We start from the raw sequence: 23,644 nt of genomic DNA, 5'->3' as shown, positions 1-23,644 counted from the left end.
AAAAATTCGGTTATTACTAAATAAATACTATTTTATTTATAAAACTAAACGTAGGTTACTATTAGTGTTTCGTAAAATCGCCGGCCGTGTGATTGCGGCGTAGAATGTGCCATCCCTTTTGAGGGGGACTAAGCACGACTTCTAGCAAAACCTCCTAGGGGCCTCCTCCTCCCCTATATGTTCAAAAGGGTTTGAAACTTTGTTTTTATGTACAAGGAGGTTGGACTATACAAATATTCCTTAAATGTTTTTTTTTTTATTAGCAACTTTTAACATAATTGCAAATTATGTCGGCGTGCTCCTCGTGGACTCCTATTTTGACGAGCTGCGATCTGTTTACAAGAAACAGTGACTCGCCATCAATTTCGTGTTCTTGTAACGCGGAAATCGTTTCGTCCCATTTGTATTTCGCCAAATGGGACACTAGTTTATCCACCTGAAATACAATAATAATAAAGTCTTTGCTTTTTTTTTATGTAACTTAGAATGGCAAGCAAGCTGTCGAAAAGCCCACCTGATGGAAAGTGGTAACAGTCGCCTATAGACATGTGCAGTACCGTGGACATAACAGAGTATACTATTTCGCCAATTATACCACCCATACATTGCCATTCCTGAGGACTCAGGTGTTATTTCTCTGTACCCTGTAAATTCACTGCCATAACCCACCCTTCAAACCGAAACACAACCATGCAAACACAACTGCTTCACGGTAGAAACACGAATGGGACAGAGTTGGCCAAGCAAACGACTTTTGTACAAAGTCTCCCTCTGGTAAATATTGTGTATCCTATATTGAAATACTTTTTTAGCATAGCGTCGGTTATATATGTAATGTATATAGGCGACAGTTACCACTTTCCATCAGGAGGACAGTCAGCTTGTTCGCCATTCCATTCCATAATCTTCTTGTCGGGGTTTTCCCTACAGACTACAGTATGGGGTTCTTCAAAAAGGTTGTATTAAGGTTTCTTCAGGGCTGGCAACACGCACGTGACACCCCAGTGTTGCAGGCGTCCATAGTCTACAGTGACCGTTGACCATCAGACGGGCTGTACGCTTGTTTGCCACCATAGTAATTTATTTCAAATTGCATAAAAAAGTGAGTTTAAAAAAAATAAATGAAAAATGTTTCTTACCGTCCACGATTTTACGTTTGCTGGTTTCAATTTTGCAAATGGATCTCCTGAAAGTGAACACAAAAAAAATAAAATAAAAAAAAACCCAACATGTAACTATAAAAGAGTTGATAAAAACACCCGAATGGATATTCATAAATTGTTGTCAAGAACCGTCTCGAATATTTCAGCTAATAAACAAGGAAAACGCATCACAATCGGTCCATTCGTTTAGGAGTTACGATGTCACAGATAGACACAAACACGTCACACGTTATAACGCTTTTCTTTTTGCATCGGAGTTAATTAAGATAGAGGGATTGGCGGCGTCCCTCTTAAAACATCTCCAAAGCCTAACTGCGGTTGGCAACCTGCTTGCCAAGTTTAGCAACTACTGTCAGAACTACCCTTATAGGGAAGGCTTATGTTCAGCAGTGGACAATGAAAGGTTGAAATGAATGAATAAATTCTAGAAATGTAAACCGTACCCTTCGTGGATTCTTCTAATTTCTCTTCTTCATTTCTTTGTGCCGATGGTGCGTTTATCTTCTCGCATCCAATTCTTACTTCTTCTCTACCTATTTCTATCACTTTTGGGTTAGCGTATAACCTCTTTATTGGTTCCCGTATCTAAAGAAGGAATGCCTTTAAATAACACATATTAGTAATAACAAACACTACAGACGTTAGAAAGCGACATCAACAGACATACTTTTATATATATATATATATATATATATATATATATATATATATATATATATATATATATATATATATATATATATATATATAGAATCTCGAATATCCGAATCAAATAAAACCAGGAGCATTCCGTATAATGGAAAATCCGGATAATCGATTGCAAAGTCAAACCAAACAATACATAATTAAATTTTAAAATGTTGTTATTACGTAAAGAGTTTTACATACGTCATTTAGACAATATGATATAAAAAAAAATACGAGCTATATAGATAACAGACTATTTTATACTTATTTACCCAATTAATACATTATACCATTTCTAAATCGATAATCAGAGCCGTGAAGAATAAGTCCGGATAATCGAATGTTCGGATAATCAATATTTTGATGTGTTTAAAAAATACTTTTCAATCGATGTCAATAATTAAAAATTGTAGTCTATAATAATAACCAATTTCAATAGTAGCAAAACCAGTTATTTTTATGTAAAAATTAAACTACTGAATCGATTTTGATAAAATTCCTACGAGACCAATCTGTAATTACATCCTTTCAGATAAAAAAAAAAAAAGGAATTTTTCTAATCGGTTTACAATTGACGGAGTTATGAGGTAATAAATATAAAAAAGATAAAACCGATTTGTGAACTTTCTTCTTTTTGAAGTCAATTAAAAAAATTATGCCCTATGTACAGATATCGTCTAAGTATATTTGTTTTTATTAGAAACTAGCAGCCCGTCCCGGCTTCGCACGGGTGGACATTTTTATATTTTAAAAAGTGGCCATTAAGGCTGCACACGCGACGGAAGCTTAAAAATGGACGTAACTTCTACCGTTTTCCCAACATTTCCCTTCACTGCTCTGCTCCTATTGATCGTAGCGTGAACAGTATACAGAATTGACCTCTCTACAGATTTAATAAAATGATAGATATAGATAAGCAAGACAGATAGACACTCTTTATTGTTTCCTCCAAAAGAATACAATAGTAAACTTATTATAAATACAAACAATTACAAGAAAACATTACACTGAGAAAACAATGGGCGACCTTATCGCTATATATATAAACATAGATATATACGTGTATACAAATACATATAGTACTATTTCTTGTAATTGTTTATATTTATAATAAGTTTACTATTGTAATCTTATGGTGGAAACAATAAAGAGTAATGTATCTAATATGTACCTATACATAAAATACAAAATTTTAAAATAAAGATAAGATTTAAATATGTAATAAGTAAGTAGTAATAACATATGTAATCATTTAAATATAATTAAACACTTACAGGAAATGCCGTGTTGGACTCCTGAATAACAATACCTTCCAGTACATGAGTCAAAACGTAATCTTTATCTTGTGATTTTGCATTGCTAGCAAAAACCATGCCTTTATTTTTCAAATCACTTATTGATTTGTTCAATTCCTTCATATTATTCTTTGACGCGTCATTATTATCAACAGTATCTCTTGTATTAACTTTCTCTTTAATTTCCTTGGCGTTTTCAATCTTAACAATATTATCCACTTTCAATTCGGCGCCTTGCTCGTTAATAATATTTTTTGTATCTCTTAATACATTTGTGTTTACTTTGACCATTCCTTCTTTTATGTTTAAACCTCTGGCTTGTGTGAATACTGTATGTCTCACTAATGGATCTTGATCACCCAATTTATCTTTTTCAACTTTAATCTTTACATCTTCGGTCTTTTCAGCAGCTTTTTGGATTATAACAGATGTGGGTGCAATTATTTTATTTCTTAACTCTTCAATCTTTTTAATTGGTGTTTCTGCGTTCAATGCACAATGTTTCAACACTGGTATTGTATTGACACCAATTTCTTGTAATTTTTTCGTGTTATCAATTGTATTTTGTGGCATATTTACATTCATAGCTATTAGTTTCTTATTTATTTCATCTGGAGACTCGCTTTTTCTTTTTCTATTATTTATATTTGTTTTTACTTCTACTGCTTGATGCACTTGTGTTTTATTTCGAATATTTGTATTTGATTGTACAATACTTTGTCCAATATTTGCCATACGAAGTGCTGTTTGATTTTGAGGGTTTGACATGGTTTGTATGTTGGCTATGTACTGTGGTCTTGGTTGAATGGGTCTATACAGATATGTTTGGCTATATATAGGAGGTGCTTTTTCTACTTTGTTCACTATTGGCATGTTAGTAGTACTGTATGCTGGAAGTGACGGATTATGAACTACATTCTGTGTTTGATCAAATGTTTTTGGATCTGTATTGGTTGGTTGTATTGGATTTACGGTTATCATTTGTGGTTGCCGCATAGTATTCGTTTGTTGGTTCATAGGTTGTCCAACGTTCATATGAAGTATGTTTCTTTGTGGACTCGTTAAATTTTTCATTGCATCTACTCCTTGAACGTTTAAAAAGTTATGTTTAATACCAACAGCATTTGCCTGCATTGGTGTAGATGTTGGTATACTTTGGCTAATGTTTGGATGACTTGTGTAAACTGTTGGATGAATCCGATCGTTCGGTTGATTTGAAATGTTTGCAATAGTGTTCTGGTTGTTTTGGACAGAATGAGTCATATTTGCTAATTGATAAGGTCTAATTTCCTGACTTTGGGGTATCATTGGCTGTAAGATGGGTTGATTGTAAGCTTGTTGGAGATACATTTGACTTTGGTCCATATGCTGTTGTATAGAAGGAACAATATTGTTTGGCGCATGCTGAATGTAGACCACTTGGTTTTGGAATGGCCTGTTCTGCATCCAAGGTGGTGGGTTCTGAGGATTTATGTATATAGTTTGGTTCGGTTGGATTTGTTCGCCTAGAAATTGATATTAACAGTATTAGTGCCATTGGTTTAGAAAGAGACTACTTCCAGTATGTTCTAGAAATTATCGCACAGGAATCATCATTTGAATTATAAACTAGTCTTTACCCGCGACTTCGGTCACGTCTCTAGAATATATTGATTAATCGAAATAAAGCTTTTTCTTCATTCAAAATAGTACGTGTATGTCAAATGCTGTGACAATGTCACTTTATATCTATATAAATAAAAATCAATTGCCGGATGTTGTTTGTATATTTGTTAGCCCTCGGCACATTAACAGCTTTTTTATGCAACTTAGAATGGCATATAAGCTGACGGCCCACCAGATGGAAAGTGGTAACCGTCGCCTATAGAATCAGTACAGTAATGTCAATAGGGGAGAAAGGGATTGTTAGAAATGGGGTCTAACTGACCCATTGCTAGCAATACATCCTATCAGGTCGACCACAACGCGGTTCCTCCTGAAAACCATCGTGCTGAATTTCAGATGTATTCATCACTATGGGCTAACTGGCCCGCACTGGTGCCTCGCCAGAGTATTGATAAGGTTTTTTTGTTGTTGTTTGTTTTATAATTAATATTGCTGTACATATTTTTTTTTCATTTATTCTATTCTACATTTAATCGCATGATTCTATGAATAAATTACTTCTTTCTTAATCGGTGGAGTAGTTTTTTGAGTTTACCCCATTATGGGCAAACATGCAAAATATCAAATATTTCCTCTAGAGTATCAGTATAGAATACTTCTGCTAGCGTACATTTACCTGCTTGAACCAATATCTGGGTCTCGTATACAACTCTGACTGGGCACAGCATCATTTGCTGTACTGGAACTTGTGATCTGTTGGGCAAATGGTTTTATAAGTTTAAGATTATGTTTCACAAAAAAAACTGCCATTTTCCACCAACTTCAATTAATTGTTATGTTGCATATATTTTTTAGTTAAAATATACACATAAATACAAACACTGGCCGTTAAAAGGAGATCATTGAACTGTAAAGGTTGCTTAATAACAGTAAATACATACAAACATATTTCACTGAATAAAGGGTGTGTTCCAAAGAAAAAAAAACAATTTCAATTATGACAAAACCAGTTATTATGATTTAAGAACTAAATAACTGGACCGATTTTGATAAAATTTCCATGGGACCAAACTGTAAGTAGATATATCCTTTCAGATATACATAAGTAGAATTTTTCAAATCAATTGAGAAGTGACGCAGTTATGAGGTAATAAATATTAATAAAAAATTACAACCGAATTGGGAACCTCCTTCTTTTTAAATCGATTGAAAAGGAACCAAGTTTTCTTTTGTCGTGTAAGCAGACTAAAAGATAATCTTTTATAATGTGAGTAGAGAATATAAATAAATATTATATATTCCGCATGGCGCGTTAATAGAAAACATATTTTGTAATTGAATAAACAACGATAACATTGCTCTAATCCGAGTAATCGAGTGAACGAATCATTGTTTTTTATATTTATGTATTTTTACAGTCTCCCTCGATAGAACTGAGTAAAATGCACTCTCTAACTGTAATTAGTAACAAAAACGTTCAATCGATTTATCGATTGTTGATTTGTACTACAATAGAACCTCGATTATCCGAATATTCGATTATCCGGACTTATTCTTCACGGCTCTAATTATCGATTTAGAAATAGTATTATGTATTAATTGGGTAAATAAGTATAATGTAATCCATTATCTTTATAGCTTGTAATTTTTTTTTATATCGTATTGTCTAAATGACATAATAAAACCCTTTAGAAAATAGAAAAAAAAATACATATTAAAATATAATTTTTGTTTGATTTTACTTTCTAATCGATCGGTCAATAATCGATTATCCGGATTTTCGATTATACGGAATATCCCTGGTTTTATTTGATCCGGATATTCGAGATTCTACTGTACTACTATGGGATATCAGCGAACTGTCTAATGGTCTAGTCGATTGTTCGTTTGTTTACATATTTTACTGAACTAGTGTTATCTTCCGGAAGTCCATATCACTGGTTATTCGATTGTAATTACTTTGTTTGATTCCGCTATCATTAGTATGTGTGCGATTCAGCACCAGAAGACAGTACCACTATTACTACTAGACTCTCTGACCGCTATTTTATCCACGCACATTTTGCACGTTTGTTCACATTATTTATTTAAGTAATTCTATTTGAACAGAGTACTTATATGTAGGTATAGTAATATTTTTACTCTAGATGGGTCTATCTTAGGACACATTGTGCAGACTGTGCGGTGAGAAATCGGAATCCACGCAACACTTGATGTGCAACTGCGATGCGTATGAGTCTACTGGGAACGGCTTATCCAGAGCCAGGGGACTACAGATATCTTAAACCGCGGGATATAGTTTTTTTTTTGATGAGTGAAAATGGTATGGCAACCCCGCCTGCGCTAATGGGATACGCAGGCGGAGCACCAGTGAAGGGTGATAGATGAGAATGAAAACAGGCCAGTTAGCCCATCATGATGAATTCATCAGGAATTAACTATGATAGTTTCCAGGGGGAACCGCGAGGAGGTCGACCTGGTTGGGTATATTACTAGCAATGGGATTCTCAGTCTCCATTACTAACAATCCCTTTCCCCCCCGCGGGATATAGTTAAGGTAACACATAGGATCTATGAAATAACGGTATAAGGTAGGGGGAAACACAAAAGATCCCGATGGGTCGACGTGAAACGGCTTAGCTGACCCCATATGCGAATGTAAGATAATATACTCTGTTATGTCCATGGTACTGCTCATGTCTATAGACGACGGTTACCACTTTCCATCGGGTGGGCCGTCAGCTCTTTTGCCATTCTAAGTTGTATTATATAAAAAAAAACGAAAAAATTCTACTCACCCCATTTGGTTTTGTTCATTGACAGTTTGTTGCTGCATCTGTTAAAAACAATTTGGTAATATATTAGTGTGGGGCAAAGCCCATCATGATGAATTCATCAGGAATTAACCATGATAGTTTCCAGGGGGAACCGCGAGGAGGTCGACCTGGTTGGGTATATTGCTAGCAATGGGATTCTCAGTCTCCATTACTAACAATCCCTTTCCCCCCGGCGGGGCACCTTATCATCCATTAGTGAGGATGAAATCAGATCCGTTGGCCGATCGTGACGAATTTGATAATAATTAATAAGAATAGTTTCCAGGGGGAACCGTGTGGAGGTCGACCTGACAGGGTTTTTTTTAATGGATGATAGTGCAATGGTTACCCCGCCTGCGCTATCGGTATAAGCTGGCGGGGCACCAGTGAGTAAAAATGAAGCAAGTTAGCCAGTCCATCGTGACAAATTCGCTAATGAATCAATCACGATAGTTTCTAGGGGGAACTGCAAGGAGGTCGACCTCACATGGGTATATTGCTTACAATGGGGATTAACGTCCCCATTATTAACAATCCTCCTTCCGAACCACGATGGTTTCCAGGGGCCAAGAGGAACCGCGTGAAGGTCTATATTGTTTGACTATATTGCTAGTAATTCCCATAGTAATGGGGCTGCTAGTCCCCATTACTAACAATCCCCTCTCTCCACCAGACGACGGCTTTACACGACCTCCGCATCACAAAACCAGTGACAAACTTTTTAAATAATCCCTATAATAAATTGTTTAGGCTGGGATCGAACATGGGACTCCAGACCATAGATAGTCTCAGATCTCTCACCTCTATAATACCACAATAACGTCATAGGGAGTCCCTTCATTCCTGTCTCCGAAATGAGCGAAAGCACAAAGAAAAAGCAAGACCAAAACAATATTCCGTCTCGTTCTAACAACATCCATCTTTTTTAACCCCTCATAATTCATAATGGTAGGGGAGATATTTCAAAAGGAATGGGTTTAAAGAATGCCAGAAAAAAATATTCACATACATCATCTTTATTACGATGGAATAAAGTCGAAAATCGAATGTTTAACAAACGAATGGAATCCCTATTAAGACGTGCCAATAGAAATTAAACCTTAAATAATACACAGTAAGACTTATATTAAAAGGAAGTAATCGGGAATAATAATAACTACGTTGTCAGACATGGCCGTAGATGTTTTTTGTATAGTGAAGTTTACTTGGTATGCAATTTTTATCGAAATATCGATAGAATTTTTTTTTTATATAAAATAAATAACTTTCGCCAGTATGACGTATTTCAGTCAGGTTGCAAGGAATATGGGCCCCCTTAAAATATGACCACCCTGTAATTTATTTATTTATTTAAACTTAATAAAATGTGGTACAAAAGGCAGAATTAAAGCTATGGGCATTCTCTACCAGTCAACCTTTAGGATGACTTCAAATTATTAATATAAAATTTTTAATATTATTAATTTAATTATAATAAGAATTATTCATTATAAGAAAGGTTATTGACATTATAAATATGGCAGTTTGTAAAGATGTTTGGATGTTTCTTCAACATGACATTTAATGACATTTGGCATGTACACGTAGGTAACGGTTTTATTCTAAATTAACACAGAGGATTCTTTATATATTAACCTATTTAGGAGCCCAGTTCTAAAACCATAATTACTGCACCATTATAAAATTATAATATTAATATTAGATAAGAACTTACAGTTATGTTTTTTTTTTTTACAAATAAATCTCATTTCATTTCATTTATATGAGACTGATTCAGCTAGTAATACATAAAAAGTTCATACAAATTCAGAATTTTGTTGCATTTTTTATATATTTCTTTTACTTGCTGTATCCCACGGCTTGGCTAATGTGAATCAGTATATGAAGTATAGGATATGGCTTACCCGTGTAACAAATCTCATTTAAATCCGTTTAGTATTTTTTTTTATTCTATAAAATTGCACCTTTTTACGATATTATGCTATAAATATCTATCTCTTTAAATGCAATATTATAGAACCATCAGAATCATTTTATCTAATCTAATTTAATCAAAATAGTTGTGAATGTCTATGAGCTGAAATAAAAATTATAATAAATATGTGAATTTTTGTTTTTTTTGCAATTTAAAGTCCATACAAATTCGGAACTGTAACGTACACACATTTACATAACACACACTAATGTAACAATTTTTTTTTATCTCATTGTTGTATTTGCATTGCCAGTCAGTTAGCAAATAGTCCGTTGTACAACTTTCATGACTACTACACGCGTGATGGTATAGTATCGCCCTCTGATATCAAGAGATCTTAGGCCGCCTTCATTATACTTGAAGGTCTTTGACATGGCTTAGTGGACGACGGTTTTACATGCCCACAGAAGCATGAAGTGACAATAATTTTTAAGTGTTCCAAATACGAATTTGAATGATTGAGAGGCTGACATTCGATCTTAGGGTCTCCGAAACGTAATTGAGAGTTATCCAACTGAACTGTCGCCATTATGGTAAGAAAAATTAATAATAAAGTTACGGAAAATACGGCCTGTACTTAGCTGTATGACGCATTATGTTATGTACGAAATTCAACATTCTTTACATAATTTTTCAATCTACGTTTCTTTAGAAAAGATGCTTAGATTCACTGGCATAGACGTATTTAAGAGGTGGCCAGATGGGCCGTGCCGTATCTGATGACAATTCTAGGTGCAATTAGAAGGGGAGCAAATATGGGCAAACATAAGAATGAGGGCATATTCACCTTAACTGACCAGACCCACACTGGAAAATAATCTTAAACACGCCAATACCTGGTGGTGGAATACAGGAAGTATTCCACCAGTAAAGTTCCATCAGTTAAAGGATGATGACGATTTCAACTAGAACCTACATAAGGGGGGGGGGGGGGGAGAAAGAGGAATTATTAGTTTGGCAAGGTTACCATTTTATTATCAATCATTAAAAACAGCCCCATTACTAGCAGTACACTCTCTACACCATCAGGTCGACCTCCACGTGGTTCTCTCTAGTAACCATCATGGTTAATTCTTGTGGAATTCATCACGATGTGCCATTGATCTGCTTTCATTCTCATCTATCATCTCTTACTTGTGCTTCACCAGCATATGCCGATAGCGCAGGTGGGATTACCATTATTTAATTAAAAAAAATTTAAGGCGTTTATAAGAGTCAAATTCCCATTACATAACAAGATAGGTAAAAATATGTATGCCTACATATTAACGCTAATTATATTACTACTTTGAAAATTACTAAGTTTCTACTTGATTTAAAATAACTTTGAACGAAAATATCGACAAACTATATTATCGACAATAACCACGCACCATACTCACATCACTAGTTTAAATATAGAACGCCCCTGGGGTAATCAAAATCCCGCCAACTTCTCTATAAATAATCTCCGTAAGTTAAAAAGAGAGAGAACGTATGTCCACGTAACTTAGGTTGGAAAGAGAGAGACGATAATACTCCATTATCGCGTCCATTACTTATCGAAAAAATAGGGGGCTTCCTACATATTTCATTTAGATATACATATAGATCTATTTTTGACATTATAATAAATTTATTTGCCCATTAAGTATTATTATTGCTTTTTATATTATTTTAGCATAGAACATACATATACAAAATCTCTGCATAAATAGACAATACTTGTTAGCTGCCAGTGTTGAAAATAAACAAATTATATTACGGGACGTCATGATAATGTGTGTCATAGACTAATTAAAAACTAAAAATGGCGCCCGTTTTAAAATTCGAACCCGAATAGAACAGCAAGTATGCATTCCTGTTCTTTGCTATACTACAATCTGTCTCTACAAATACAGATATTGTATTTGTCTTAAAACATTCATCACAGTATCTGAAACAAAAAGATTTAGTAAAAATATAAACAGTCTCACTTACCTTTATTCTTTGTCAGCTATTCAGGTTTCTGGTGCGTCTTCAGTCGACAGAAAACGAATTAAATCTTCAAATACACGATTACTCCAGACATGTTAGCCCACGAAATGGCTGCACGAATAATATCGTCCACTGTGCGTACAGCCCTCACCAAGGAACCGTTTCCGACGAGAAAACAACGACAATATCGCTTCTGTGATGTTCTAAAGTAAGGGAGTCGAGTATCGATTTTAGTGTACACCGCTTATTTTGGTACCGGCCAACCCGAACCAATGATAAACCAGTGGATACGGACGCACCGCATTGGATAGAACGTGTTTCGAAATTAAAACGCGTTCTGTGACCCCAATATCCCTCTGACGTGTCGTACGTATCCCAGAAATGTATATCCATCTCTTTTTAACGCAACACAATTTCACATTTGACAAATAAAGATAGTTGACACATTTTTTTTCTGCTTGAAACGGAAAGGTTAAGCGTGTAGTGGTTTTATAGATAGTGTACTATTTGATTTAAATTTTATTACTAAAACAATAAAGTATAAATTGATTGATAAGGCGTATTGTGTCCGATAGTGATGTCAGAGAGTAGAATGGCGGATGAAACATAGTGATTCATTTGGGCCTATATCAAATTAATAGTGTATTGCATTAAATATACATTATGCATATTATTATACTTCTGCTGTGCCATTAGCATTTGTTAAGCACATCGAATACCTATTTACTGTAATTTACTAGTATCCTAATAAGTTTATAGTGAAATGAAATGCTGAATTGTACCGTCGAAAAGTTGATTACTGAGTAAAATAATGTTTGAAATGGTCAATTCATTTGTTGTCTTGTTAATTTGTTACCAGAGGGAGACTTTGTAGAAAAATCGTTTGCTTGGACACCTCTGTCCCATTCGTGTTTCAACCGTGAAGCAGTTGTGTTTGCATGGCTGTGTTTCGGTTTGAAGGGTGGGATATGGCGTGAATTTACTGGGTACAGAGGAATAACGCCTGAGTCCTCAGGAATGGCAACGCATGGAGGGAATTATAGGCGAAACAGTATACTCTGTTATGTCCATGGTACTACTCGTGTCCATAGGCGACGGTAACCACTTTCCATCAGGTGGGCCGTCAGCTTGTTTGCCATTTTAAGTTGTATAAAAAAAATTAGATTTTAAATTCAGTACTGAATAGTCTATTATTATAATCTATCTCCCTTCCATTGGCATTGACTCTGCTTAAGTGTCATGGACCAGTGTCCAGAGTTGGATATCATCATATCAGATCCGCCATTAACTGTCCACTGCTGAACATAGGTTTCTCCTATAAGGGGTGGTTTTCTCAGTAGTTGCCACACTTGGCAAGTGGGTTGGCGCAGTTAGACTTTGGTGATGTTTAAAGAGGGACGCTGTTGCCTATCCCTCGATGATTAAACTCTCTTAGTTGCTTTCAAAGACACACACGGGTAAGGAAGGGGTGGCTTACTCCATATTGGGACAACACGGTTACGGGCTTGGATACATTGACTTGTAAACTTGCCTAGTTAGGAGGAAGGGATTGTTACTACAAATTCCATTGGTAGCAATATACCCAACCAGGTCGACCTCCACGTGGAAACCATCGTGCTGGGGGGAAAGGGATTGTTAGTAATGGAGACTGAGAATCCCATTGCTAGCAATATACCCAATCAGGTCGACCTCCTCGCGGTTCTCCCTGGAAACTATCATGGTTAATTCCTGATGAATTCATCATGATTAGCTAACTGGCCTGTTTTCATTCTCATCTATCACCCTTCACTGGTGCTCCGCCAGCGTATCCCGTTAGCGCAGGCGGGATAACCATACCATTTCCACACATAAAAAAAAAATAACACTTGATTCACTAAGTACCTACCTATTTCCTAAATTCTTGCCTAAAATAGTTCAATATAAAATAGATAGATGGCGTGATTATGACAAAATAAAATAAAATATAATGATAGTAGGTAGGGGGGGGGGGGGAAGGGATTGTTAGTAATGCGGACTACCAGTTTAAACGATCCTTATGGCAGTCTATGGGGGAGGCCTATGGCCAGCAGTGGACGGATAATGACTGAGATGATGATGATACGTCATACTCATTAAAAGATAATAACAAAGTGATTTCAACTTAATGAGATAGGTTTTAGGATTATAAGCAAGGCTTATTTTTTTTATACCACAAATATGGCAAACAAGCATACAGCCCGTCTGATGGTAAACGGTCACTGTAGCCTATGAACGCCTGCGACACTGGGGGTATCATGTGCGCATTGCCGACCCAGAAAAACCTTAATTCTACCTTTTTGAATAACCCCATACTGTTAGTCTGTAGGGAAAACCTCAGTAGGGAGCTCATCCTGAGCGTTCGCGGGAGTTTTTTTTTATACAACTTAGAATGGCAAACAAGCTGACTGCCCACCTGATGGAAAGTGGTAACCGTCGCCTATAGACATGAGCAGTACCATGGCAGTACTCTGAAACCGCACTGTACGCGACCATTTAGGTTCAATCGTGTAAGTATTTCCCATTCGTGTTTCAACCGTGAAGCAGTTGTTTGCATGGCTGTGTTTCGGTTTGAAGGGTGGGATATGGCGTGAATTTACTGGGCACAGAGGAATAACACCTGAGTCCTCAGGGATGGCAACGCATGGGGGGTATCATGGACGAAACAGTATACTCTGTTATGTCCACGGTACTGCTCATGTGTATAGGCGACGGTTACCACTTTCCATGAGGTGGGCCGTCAGCTTGTTTGCCATTCTAAGTTGTATAAAAAAAAAGTATGAATTCCCTGATAATGGCGAGTGGTGCGAAGATAAAACGTGGTTTAATATGGTCACTAGAGTTTATTGATCGTTTATATCTACATTATAATATAGAAACATAGTGAACTTTACTATATTTTGTTCTAATATCTCTCTTTTTTTGTAAATCCAAAGGTTGCCTGCAAGAGATCGCTCTTAGCGATAAGGCCGCCCATTGTTTTCTCACTGCGATCATTTCTTGTAATTGTTTATATTTATAATAAGTTTACTATTGTAATCTTTTGGAGCAAACAATAAAGAGTATCTATTATTGTCTATTGTTAAAATATTAATACATTTAATAATATAAAAAAACGGGCTACCCGTTATCAATTGTCGAGGGATAGGCGGCGGCGTCCTTCTTAAAACATCGCCAAAATTAACATACTGCAGTGGATAGTTGTTCATTTATTTATTTAAACTTTGATGCACAGTAAAGTTCTCGCTGTCTTCTCATGCTCTCCCCTAGGGGGAAGCCGGGGAAACCTGTCTGGGGTTTTTTTACCCCTCTCAGGTGGTATCAGTCCGCCGCCCATTAATAGTAAAATTCTTTGTACATTTGGCGGACTTAACACCGGACGGTGTTCTCTACCAGTCGACCATTGGGCGAACAGAGAAATAAGTAGGCGGTGCATTATTGAATAGAGGAATTGTGAAGCAATATTTGTAAATTTATATAATGTAAGTTGTGGTGTAATGTCTAATAATATGTTTCAAATAGACAGACATATGTGTAAGTTAATAACTGTAATAAAATTTTATCTAAAATTATAAAAAATTTGAAATCCCCCACACAAATAAACCTACAACACGAGCATTGTCACGGCGATCTCCGCGTGGTTCCCCCTGGAAACCATCGTGGACGTTGGGCTGGAAGCTGTCCGACGATTTCAGGTGCACGGAAAAAATTTACGTCTAATTGGTATTCAATAATCGTGTGGTAAGTGACTTACGAGGTGCGGATGGTGCAACGACCAATGGCGGCCACGCCACCTGTTGCACCTGCAGCGGGGGTGTCGCTATCTGCCGGAGTGAAGGGGGGGGGGGTATCGCGCGGCAGGTTCTGATTAGGTATTAGCCGCTGATAAAGACCAGCAAAGAAAGAGCTGACGCTTTGTCGCTCCCCTCTCGCGGGCTTGGCGTGCCATCTGCACTCGCCCCTGCTCACACGCATCGATGTCCATAGAGGGAGCGTCGTACTGGTGCCCACTTCCGTCATTGAGGCGGGTGGAGTTGTGAGGCTGATTTGCGAGTTAAGCAGCAGCAATTACCGAAATTCCAGAATCTAAAACAGATCCCAAGGGTGCAACCTAGGGATGCACGCCGATTGGATAGCGATGTACGACGTTTTTTAGTTATTTGTTCGCCGCAAATGGTCTTTACAACTTCACCGGACGCGTATGCATGGGTCTTCTTCGCTACTGAGTGGACGGGATGGGTGAGTGCGATAGAGATGCGATAGAGAGAGATGCACTATATGTGTCGTCATGCCGGTTTGCCTCTCGCAGTTGAAATACTGTGGTCGGTGAGGTTAGACGTTGACGGACGCGAGTAGAAAAGCCCTAACTTTGTAGCTGAGACAAGGGGGTTTTTCAGGTCCACGAGGTTCCGACAAACAACAATTCTCGGTAGCAGCTTTTTAACCGGGACTATGGGTTGGCAAAGGGGTGGTTAACCCTTAGTGGGACATTCCTAAATAGAGTAACCCTAAAGGGTAATAGAGTGTTGGAATGCAAAAGCCCAGATGGGGATTCAAGCTGTGACTTTGACCGCACCCGCGGGTGCACTTATTCTCTACGTGAGGTGACCTCTTCGACCTGGGGGAGGGGAGTATAAAGGAATAGAAGTCTCACGAACGAGCCTTATCGGGACGGTCGCGCTCTCAACCGCATCCGTAGGTGCACTTAGCCTCTCCGTGAGACGATAAATTCCGGCGCAACGGAGAGGGGTGTGGGGGGATAGAACATCCACAACGATCTAGAGTCCTTAAGGTCCCTAGGCGACAATGCATTTTGATACGCAGCGCAGGGGCGCCTACGCTGGTGCACCTGGTAACGTAGGGACAACGACGCCGTCAGCGTCAGACGACAACGATGCGAGCACTAAGGATTCGACCATCTGGGGCCATAACCCAAAACACCCGGACCCGAGAAAATTTCAAAAATCTCGTTATCGAAATTAACCCGACCGCAAATTAAACTCGGGACCGGATTATCTCAATATAACGTGTAACTCGTCATGTTATCTGTACTTAATTAAGAATATTTACAAATGGTTCTTATAAAAAACGTAATCAATCAATCAAGGTCATCTCATCCCTCGTACAAAGGATAGGTGGGGGCCTTGGACTTTTTTTTTCTAACTGTAATTGTTGTTGGCCGCAGATGGCCTTTACAATTTCACCGAACGCGTGTAAGGCTGAACCTTTTTAAAATATAAAGAAGTTTAAATACATGGCCATATTTTTAATCGGCTCTCTGTAAGGTTTTGCCTTACTTCAATTAAGAGTCGTATTTGAAATTTTTAAACATTTGTTCGTCGCTTCAAAACTAGACGCCATGTCGGAAAGCTCTGATGACAAGCCATTGTCTGCTTTGGTCAAGAAAACTAAAAATACATCTAAGCCAACGAAAATGTCACCAAGGGACATTTTAAAGAAGAATCAAGACGAAAAGAAGTTGAGTACAAAGATTATGGTTCACGAAGCGTTGAACGAATTGAAAAGTAGAAAAGGAACGTCACTGCACGCAATTAAGAAATATATAACGGAAAAATATAATGTTGACACGGATAAAATCAATTACCTCATCAAGAAATTCATCAAAACGGGAGTGGAAACGGGCACTATCGTCCAAATGAAAGGTGTAGGCGCGAGCGGTTCATTCAAACTGGTTACAGAGAAAAAAGAAAAAAAACCGGAAGAGAAGAAAACTGCAACGAAAACGAAAAGCGATAAAGAGAAATCGAAGACGAAAGAGAAAAAAGAAGTAGTCAAGGAAAAGAAAGAGGACAAAAAGAAAATCAAGCCCGAGGCGGCCATGACAAGCATGAAAGATAAAGTTAAAAAGAGTAAAACAGAAAAGAGACCTGAATCTAAGAAGGCGAAAGAGAGCAAAGTTCCCCCCAAAAAGCGAGCGTCCATGTTGAAGAGAAAAAGTACCGGTTCAGTTATAAAACCGCCAAAAATGAAGCCGAAAAGTAAGGAAGAAAAAAAATTATTAACAAATTAATTACAAAATATATATTTAAAAGTGTTAACGTTAATTCTATTGTATAATGCTGTAAAATTTTAATAAATTACTATGAAACAAATACCTACATATTTTTTAATCTTGTCGTGTAAGTACCCACTAGTTTAACTTTTTCACACAATTTTGTTTGATAAATAGTTATGTTTCCTTTATAACTTCTAGATTTATTTTGTCTTATACTGCATCTTTTTAATGCGTTAACATTAATTTTATTTATTAAATAATACGTCACGATACATTTTATGTGTAAATATATAGAACACTGGGAAAACATGAGTCAACTAATTTGACAATTATTAGTTGACAAAAAGTTGACCCGTTTTTGAGGCTCGATGCTCTATCTATATAATGTAAGTACAAAAATTAATAAAAAATACTGGTTTTGGACTTCTGTGACATCAGCGACGTGACATGTGTATTATGAGAGATATTATAGAAAAAATTAGGTACATGAGGTAGATCTAAAGGTCAAACGTACGACGAGGTTGGAGTGACGACCTCAAACGCATTGCAGGGAGTCAGTGGATGCGGATGGATCAAGACTGTACCTAATGGCGGTTTATGGGGGAGGTCTATGCCCAGCAGTGGACGGATGATGACTTCTGAAGGCCAAACTTAAAAACTACCGTATGTTTCATCTCGATACGCCATTTAGAAGTGTTTTTTTTTCATTACTTTTACTGAATATATAACATATCCATAAAGTTTTGACTGTTTTTATATATGTTTAAAAATATGTCATTAAAATAACTGTATCGTTGTTACTTATAAATGTGAAAGTGAGTATGTTTGTTTGTTACCTTATAGCACCTTAAGAGATCAACCAATCAGTGAGAATGATATGGTAACCCCGCCTGCGCTATCGGTATACGCTGGCGGGGTACCAGAGGGAGCCAAAGGGAGACTGTACAAAAGTCGATTGCTTGGGTACCTCTGTCCCATTCGTGTTTCAACCGTAAAGCAGTTGTGTTTGCATGGCTGTGTTTCGGTTTGAAGGGTGGGATATGGCGTGAATTTACTGGGTACAGAGGAATAACACCTGAGTCGTCAGGAATGGCAACGCATGGGTGGGTATCACGGGCGAAACAGTATACTCTGTTATGTCCACGGTACTGGTCATGTCTATAGGCGACGGTTACCACTTTCCATCAGGTGGGCCGTCAGCTTGTTTGCCATTCTAAGTTGTATAAAAAAAACCAGTGAGCGATGATAGGTGAGGATGAAAACAGGTCATTTCCATCGTGACAAATTCAACAAGAACTAACTACGATGGCCGAAGGAATGATTGTTGGTAATGAGGACCGTCGCCGTGTGGTCCCAGCATAGAATAGGCCACTACTTCTTTACCCGTGGGTGTTGTAAGATGCGACTAAGGGAGGGCGAGGGATGGACAGCAGCGTCCCTATTAAAACATCACCAAGCCTGACTACGGTTGCTAATCCGCCTGCGAAGCGTAGCAACTACTGGTAAAACCCCCCAAGGGGGAGGCTTATGTTCAGCAGTGGACAGTTAAAAGCGGAAATGATGATGAAAGAGGACCGTCAGCCTTGTTGTTAACAATATAACTACCCTATCAAATCCACTAAGTTGTCCTAATGTATTCAACCCTATATTGCTTTATACAGTCCTTTCTTCTCACCTTTCATCCTCATCAGTCATATATCACTGGTGTCCCGCCAGTGTATACCGATAGTGCAGACGGGGTTACCATACCATTATCATCTATTAAAGAAACTCATCCATTTTTAACAGAAGGAGAGCGAAGGGCATGTCGTTAAAAAGAAATTTTACGTATTTTTTACCGGGACTTTAAACTCTTTGGTGCACATTTTTTTTTTACAACACTGGGGGCAAATTATCATGCGGCTCACCTGATGGCAAGTGACTACCGCCGCCCATGGTCACCCACAACACCTACGGCATTGCAGGTGTGCTGCCGGACTCATTTGTTTTCTTATAATATCGTGCATTACATAAAAATTATTGACAGTGGCCCGTCAAGCGCCAAGCTGTTAGGTTTTGTGCATGTCAGTGGCGTAACAATAGGGTGGCAGGACTGGCAAAATACCACGGGCCCCCGACCCAAGAGGCCGCGAGCTCGGAAATATAGGTATATATATATATATATATATATATATATATATATATATATATACTTTGTTTTTTTTTACATTGTACCTGAGTGTTTTCTTTTACTTGAATTGTATTTTTTTACTGATAGGTTCTCATTGTCATTTGCCACAGGTCCCAAATGGTAGTTACGCCACTGGTGCATGTGTTTTCGATTCGATCTTCGATCAACCAAGTAAAAAAAGTCCTTCACGAAAGATAACATATCTCAATCTACCTTCAATTTGCAATATTGATTTTTTCTATTATCGATATTTATTAATGGTGACTTGAAATTATATAAAAAAATGTGCCATGCAGGCAGGTAGTTAAAATTTTTTGACTTAAGCTCCTCCGAAACCCCTCCGAAACGGCTTTACCAATTTTTATGAAATTTTGTGTGCATATCGGGTAGGTCTGAGAATCGGCCAACATCTATTTTTCATACCCCTCAATGATAAGGGTGACCCTCCCCAAAATTTTTTTTTTATTTTTTTAACAAATTTCTCCATTTTTATTTTATTATGATTTAACATTGAAAAATACACACAACTTTAAATTTTCATCGTTTTACGATCAACCCCTGTATTTTAATCGCGATTTTTATAATTCGCAATAAGTGGTAAAACAACGTTTACGGGGTGAGCTAGTATATATATATATATATATATATATACTTTGTGGCGTTCCGTCTTCATATTTTAAACTAACATTATTCTTTACTGTATACAAAACATAATGTTAAGCACAATACATTTTAAACATAATGTACAAAGGCGAACTTTTTTTTTATACAACTTAGAATGGCAAACAAGCTGACGGCCAGCCTGATGGAAAGTGGTAACCGTCGCCTATAGACATGAGCAGTACCATGGACCATGGACATAACAGAGTATACAGTTTCGCCCATGATACCCCCATGCGTTGCCATTCCTGAGGACTCGGGCGTTATTCCTCTGTACCCAGTAAATTCACGCCATATCTCACCCTTCAAACCGAAACACAGTCATGCAAACACAACTGTTTCACGGTAGAAACACGAATGGGACAGAGGTACCCAAGCAATCGACTTTTGTAGTCTCCCTCTGGTATATCATATTGACAAATAGCTACAAAATTGTAACATCGTGCACCCCCCCCCCCACCCCCCGCTTCCCAATAGGATATTTTATATACTGAATTATGCAGGCAAAGCCGCGGGTTAGACCTATAGTTACAAATAAAAAGCACAAAATAATATAATAAAAAAATTTATTTCTCGATTTATATCTATTTAACATTATTTTTTACACTAATCTTATAATTAAGCGCGACTGTAAAAAAAAATATTTATATTTTATACATACATACAAACATTACAGAATAATACATTGGTCATACATTATACATACACAATACATATAAATTCCGCACAAAAATACAGATTATAAAGCAGTTTCGATGATATTAATTATGATATAATACACTTCAATAGAACTCGATGAAAATGTAAACAAACGAATAATCGAATCGATCAGACATACTGATTGTCCGATTTATTACTAATTTCAATTTAGAGAGTGTTCCTGCGATGATATTAACATTCGGTTGACTTTCATTCAATTCTATTGACTTAATAATAGTAAAACTACGATTCATTCACTCGATTACTCGTATCAAAGGAATGTAATCGATTTTTATTCGATTACCTTTGTTTTCTTTGTAACAAATTACATTTAGAGAGTGTTCCTGTAATAATATTCACGTTCAGTTGCCTTTCATTCTATGTATTGACTTAGTAAAACTACGATTCATTCACTCGATTATTCGTATTAAAGGAGTGCAATCGATTTTTATTCGATTACATTTGTTTTTTTTTGTTTCGATTTGTTACTAATTTCAATTTAGAGTGTTCCTGTGAAGACATCTATTCGGTTGCCTTTCATTCAATTCTATTGACTATAATTTTATTGATAAATAGTAAACCTACGATTCATTCACTCGATTACTCGGATTAAAGGAATGCAATCGATTTTTATTCGATTACCTTTGTTTAATTTGTAACTAATTACATTTAAAGAGTGTATATCAACATTCAGTTGCTTTTCATTTAATTCTATCGACTTAATAAAGCTATGATTAATTCACTCGATTACACGTATTAGGACAACGCAATCGATGTTTATTCGATTACCAAATATTTTTCCTTGTGACGCGCCATGCGGAATATATAACATTCATTTATATTCTCTGCTTACACTATAAAAGACTGAGATGTGTAGATTTAAATACAGGGTGTATGGGGGGAAAGGGATTGTTAGTAATGGAGACTGAGAATACCATTGCTAACAATATACCCAACCAGGTCGACCTCCTCGCGGGCCCTCCTGGAAACTATCGTGGTTAATTCCTGATGAATTCATCATGACGGGCCAACTGGCCTGTTTTCATTCTCATCTATCACCCTTCACTGGTGCCCCGCCAGCGTATCCCGTTAGCGCAGGCGGGGTTACCATACCATTTTCACCCATCAAAAAAAATACAGGGTGTAGTCGAAGTCGTCAGCATCCTTTGTAAGGAGTGCTCTAAGGGCGAAACTGAACATTCCCATCAAAGGAACAAAAAGAGAAATAATTTCGAGCCCATACTTATTTAATACTTGTACTCGTTATATTATGTTGCCGTGTGGTCCCGGCATAGAATGAACCCTTTTCCTTTCCCGTGGGTGTCCTAATAAGTGATTAGGGAACTTAATGGTTAAGGCAGCAGCGTCCCTCTTAAAACATCGCTAAAGCCTAACTGCGGTTGCCAACTTGCCTGTCAATTGGCAACTGCTAGCAAAACCCCCCGTTATGGGAAAGGTTTATGTTCAGCAGTGGACAGTTAACGGCTGGTATAATGATGATGCTGTTTTACTGCATGGGTAGATTCTTAGTTTTACCTACCGTTCATAATTTTGATTACACCCTATATATACAAATTCAAATTCGAAATGTATTTTCCAACCCCTCTAGATGAGTGGCAAACGCATCGGCAGCACGCTCGAAATAGAACGAGACGAATATTGCTGTCCCGTTCTATCTCGGGCGTGAGGTAGCGAAAACGTATCTATCGCGATTTTTTTGCCATCTATCTAGAAGGGATAGTTTTGAATATAATGCACAAAAAACGTACTAACAACACATCAAACAGAATTTAAATATTTCAGTTCATTTGCTTATTAATTAAATTATATTTATTGTACCAATATTTTGATTATTTCTAAAGCATTTATTATTATTTAGTGTATATATATATATATATATATATATATATATATATATATATATATATATATATATATATATATATATATATATATATATATATATATATATATATATATCATATGACGATTCCGGATATATACATATATATGAAATGTGATTTGGGAGGGATTGTATGTGTTGGGGACTAGCTTCCCCATCGCCAGCAATATCTGGAATCGTCCGTATAAAACAATACTGTAATTTATAATGCTCACATTATAGCACGGTGCGTTTGACAGGTCATTGACATCATTAAAAAAAAATTTAAACTCAACTTATAGGTTTCAACCATATTGTAAGAAAAAATAATTTTTTTTATACCACGAAGGTAGCAAACAAGCATACAGCCCGTCTGATGGTGAACGGTCACTGTAGCCTATGAACGCCTGCGACACTGGGTGTGACACGTGCGCGTTGCCGACCCTGAAGAACCCTTAATATATCTTTTTGAAGAACCCCATACTGTTGTCTGTAGGGAAAACCCCAGCATCCCTGCTGAGGTTTTCAACACAACTGCTTCACGGTAGAAACACGAATGGGACAGAGGTACCCAAGCAATAGACTTTTGTACAGTCTCCCTCTGGTAAAAAAGGCTACTTCTTATCCCGGTCAGTGAACATAACCCGGTCATGAAGCCACGGATAGAGACTAAATACTTAGAAGCTATTATAAAAATTTATTTAA

At 37.1% G+C, this 23,644-nt stretch overlaps 2 protein-coding genes across 3 annotated transcripts; one reads left to right on the top strand and one right to left on the bottom strand.

The window, feature by feature from the left end:
- Window positions 1–31: 31 nt before the first annotated feature.
- LOC113513834 (uncharacterized) lies at window positions 32–11,641 on the bottom strand. 2 transcript variants are annotated; one of them, XM_052901139.1, is made up of 7 exons: window positions 11,501–11,641; window positions 7,549–7,586; window positions 5,421–5,503; window positions 3,125–4,650; window positions 1,607–1,748; window positions 1,140–1,186; window positions 32–436 (listed from the first exon to the last, which is right to left on the bottom strand). In XM_052901139.1, the coding sequence occupies exons 2-7, from the start codon at window positions 7,584–7,586 to the stop codon at window positions 260–262; spliced, it is 2,013 nt and encodes a 670-aa protein (XP_052757099.1). In that variant the 5' UTR covers window positions 11,501–11,641; the 3' UTR covers window positions 32–259. The 2 variants fall into 2 exon arrangements, with proteins under 2 accessions (XP_052757099.1, XP_026753655.2); XM_026897854.3 differs by having other exon boundaries at window positions 35–436; window positions 5,427–5,503.
- A 5,182-nt stretch (window positions 11,642–16,823) lies between these two features.
- Window positions 16,824–17,625, top strand: LOC113513563 (histone H1.1, embryonic-like). The gene has a single exon (XM_026897552.3). It carries the CDS (start codon window positions 16,872–16,874, stop codon window positions 17,541–17,543), a length of 672 nt encoding a protein of 223 aa, XP_026753353.3. The 5' UTR covers window positions 16,824–16,871; the 3' UTR covers window positions 17,544–17,625.
- Window positions 17,626–23,644: the final 6,019 nt, after the last annotated feature.

Source organism: Galleria mellonella, unplaced genomic scaffold, assembly GCF_026898425.1.
Source record: "Galleria mellonella isolate WM207_F2 unplaced genomic scaffold, CSIRO_AGI_GalMel_v1 utg746, whole genome shotgun sequence".
Lineage (NCBI taxonomy): Eukaryota > Metazoa > Arthropoda > Insecta > Lepidoptera > Pyralidae > Galleria > Galleria mellonella.
Note: the sequence above shows the minus strand (reverse complement) of the source record. Positions and strands in the feature narration are given on the sequence as shown.

Bases quoted from the DNA above. Each gene is read 5' to 3' on its own strand.
- LOC113513563 (XM_026897552.3), top strand. From the start codon at position 16,872: ATGTCGGAAAGCTCTGATGACAAGCCATTGTCTGCTTTGGTCAAGAAA.
- LOC113513834 (XM_052901139.1), bottom strand. From the start codon at position 7,586: ATGCAGCAACAAACTGTCAATGAACAAAACCAAATGGG. The intron at 1,187-1,606 runs GTACGGTTTACA...GTTCACTTTCAG, and splicing joins ATTAGAAGAATCCACGAAGG to GAGATCCATTTGCAAAATTG. The intron at 437-1,139 runs GTAAGAAACATT...ATTGTATTTCAG, and splicing joins CAAACGTAAAATCGTGGACG to GTGGATAAACTAGTGTCCCA.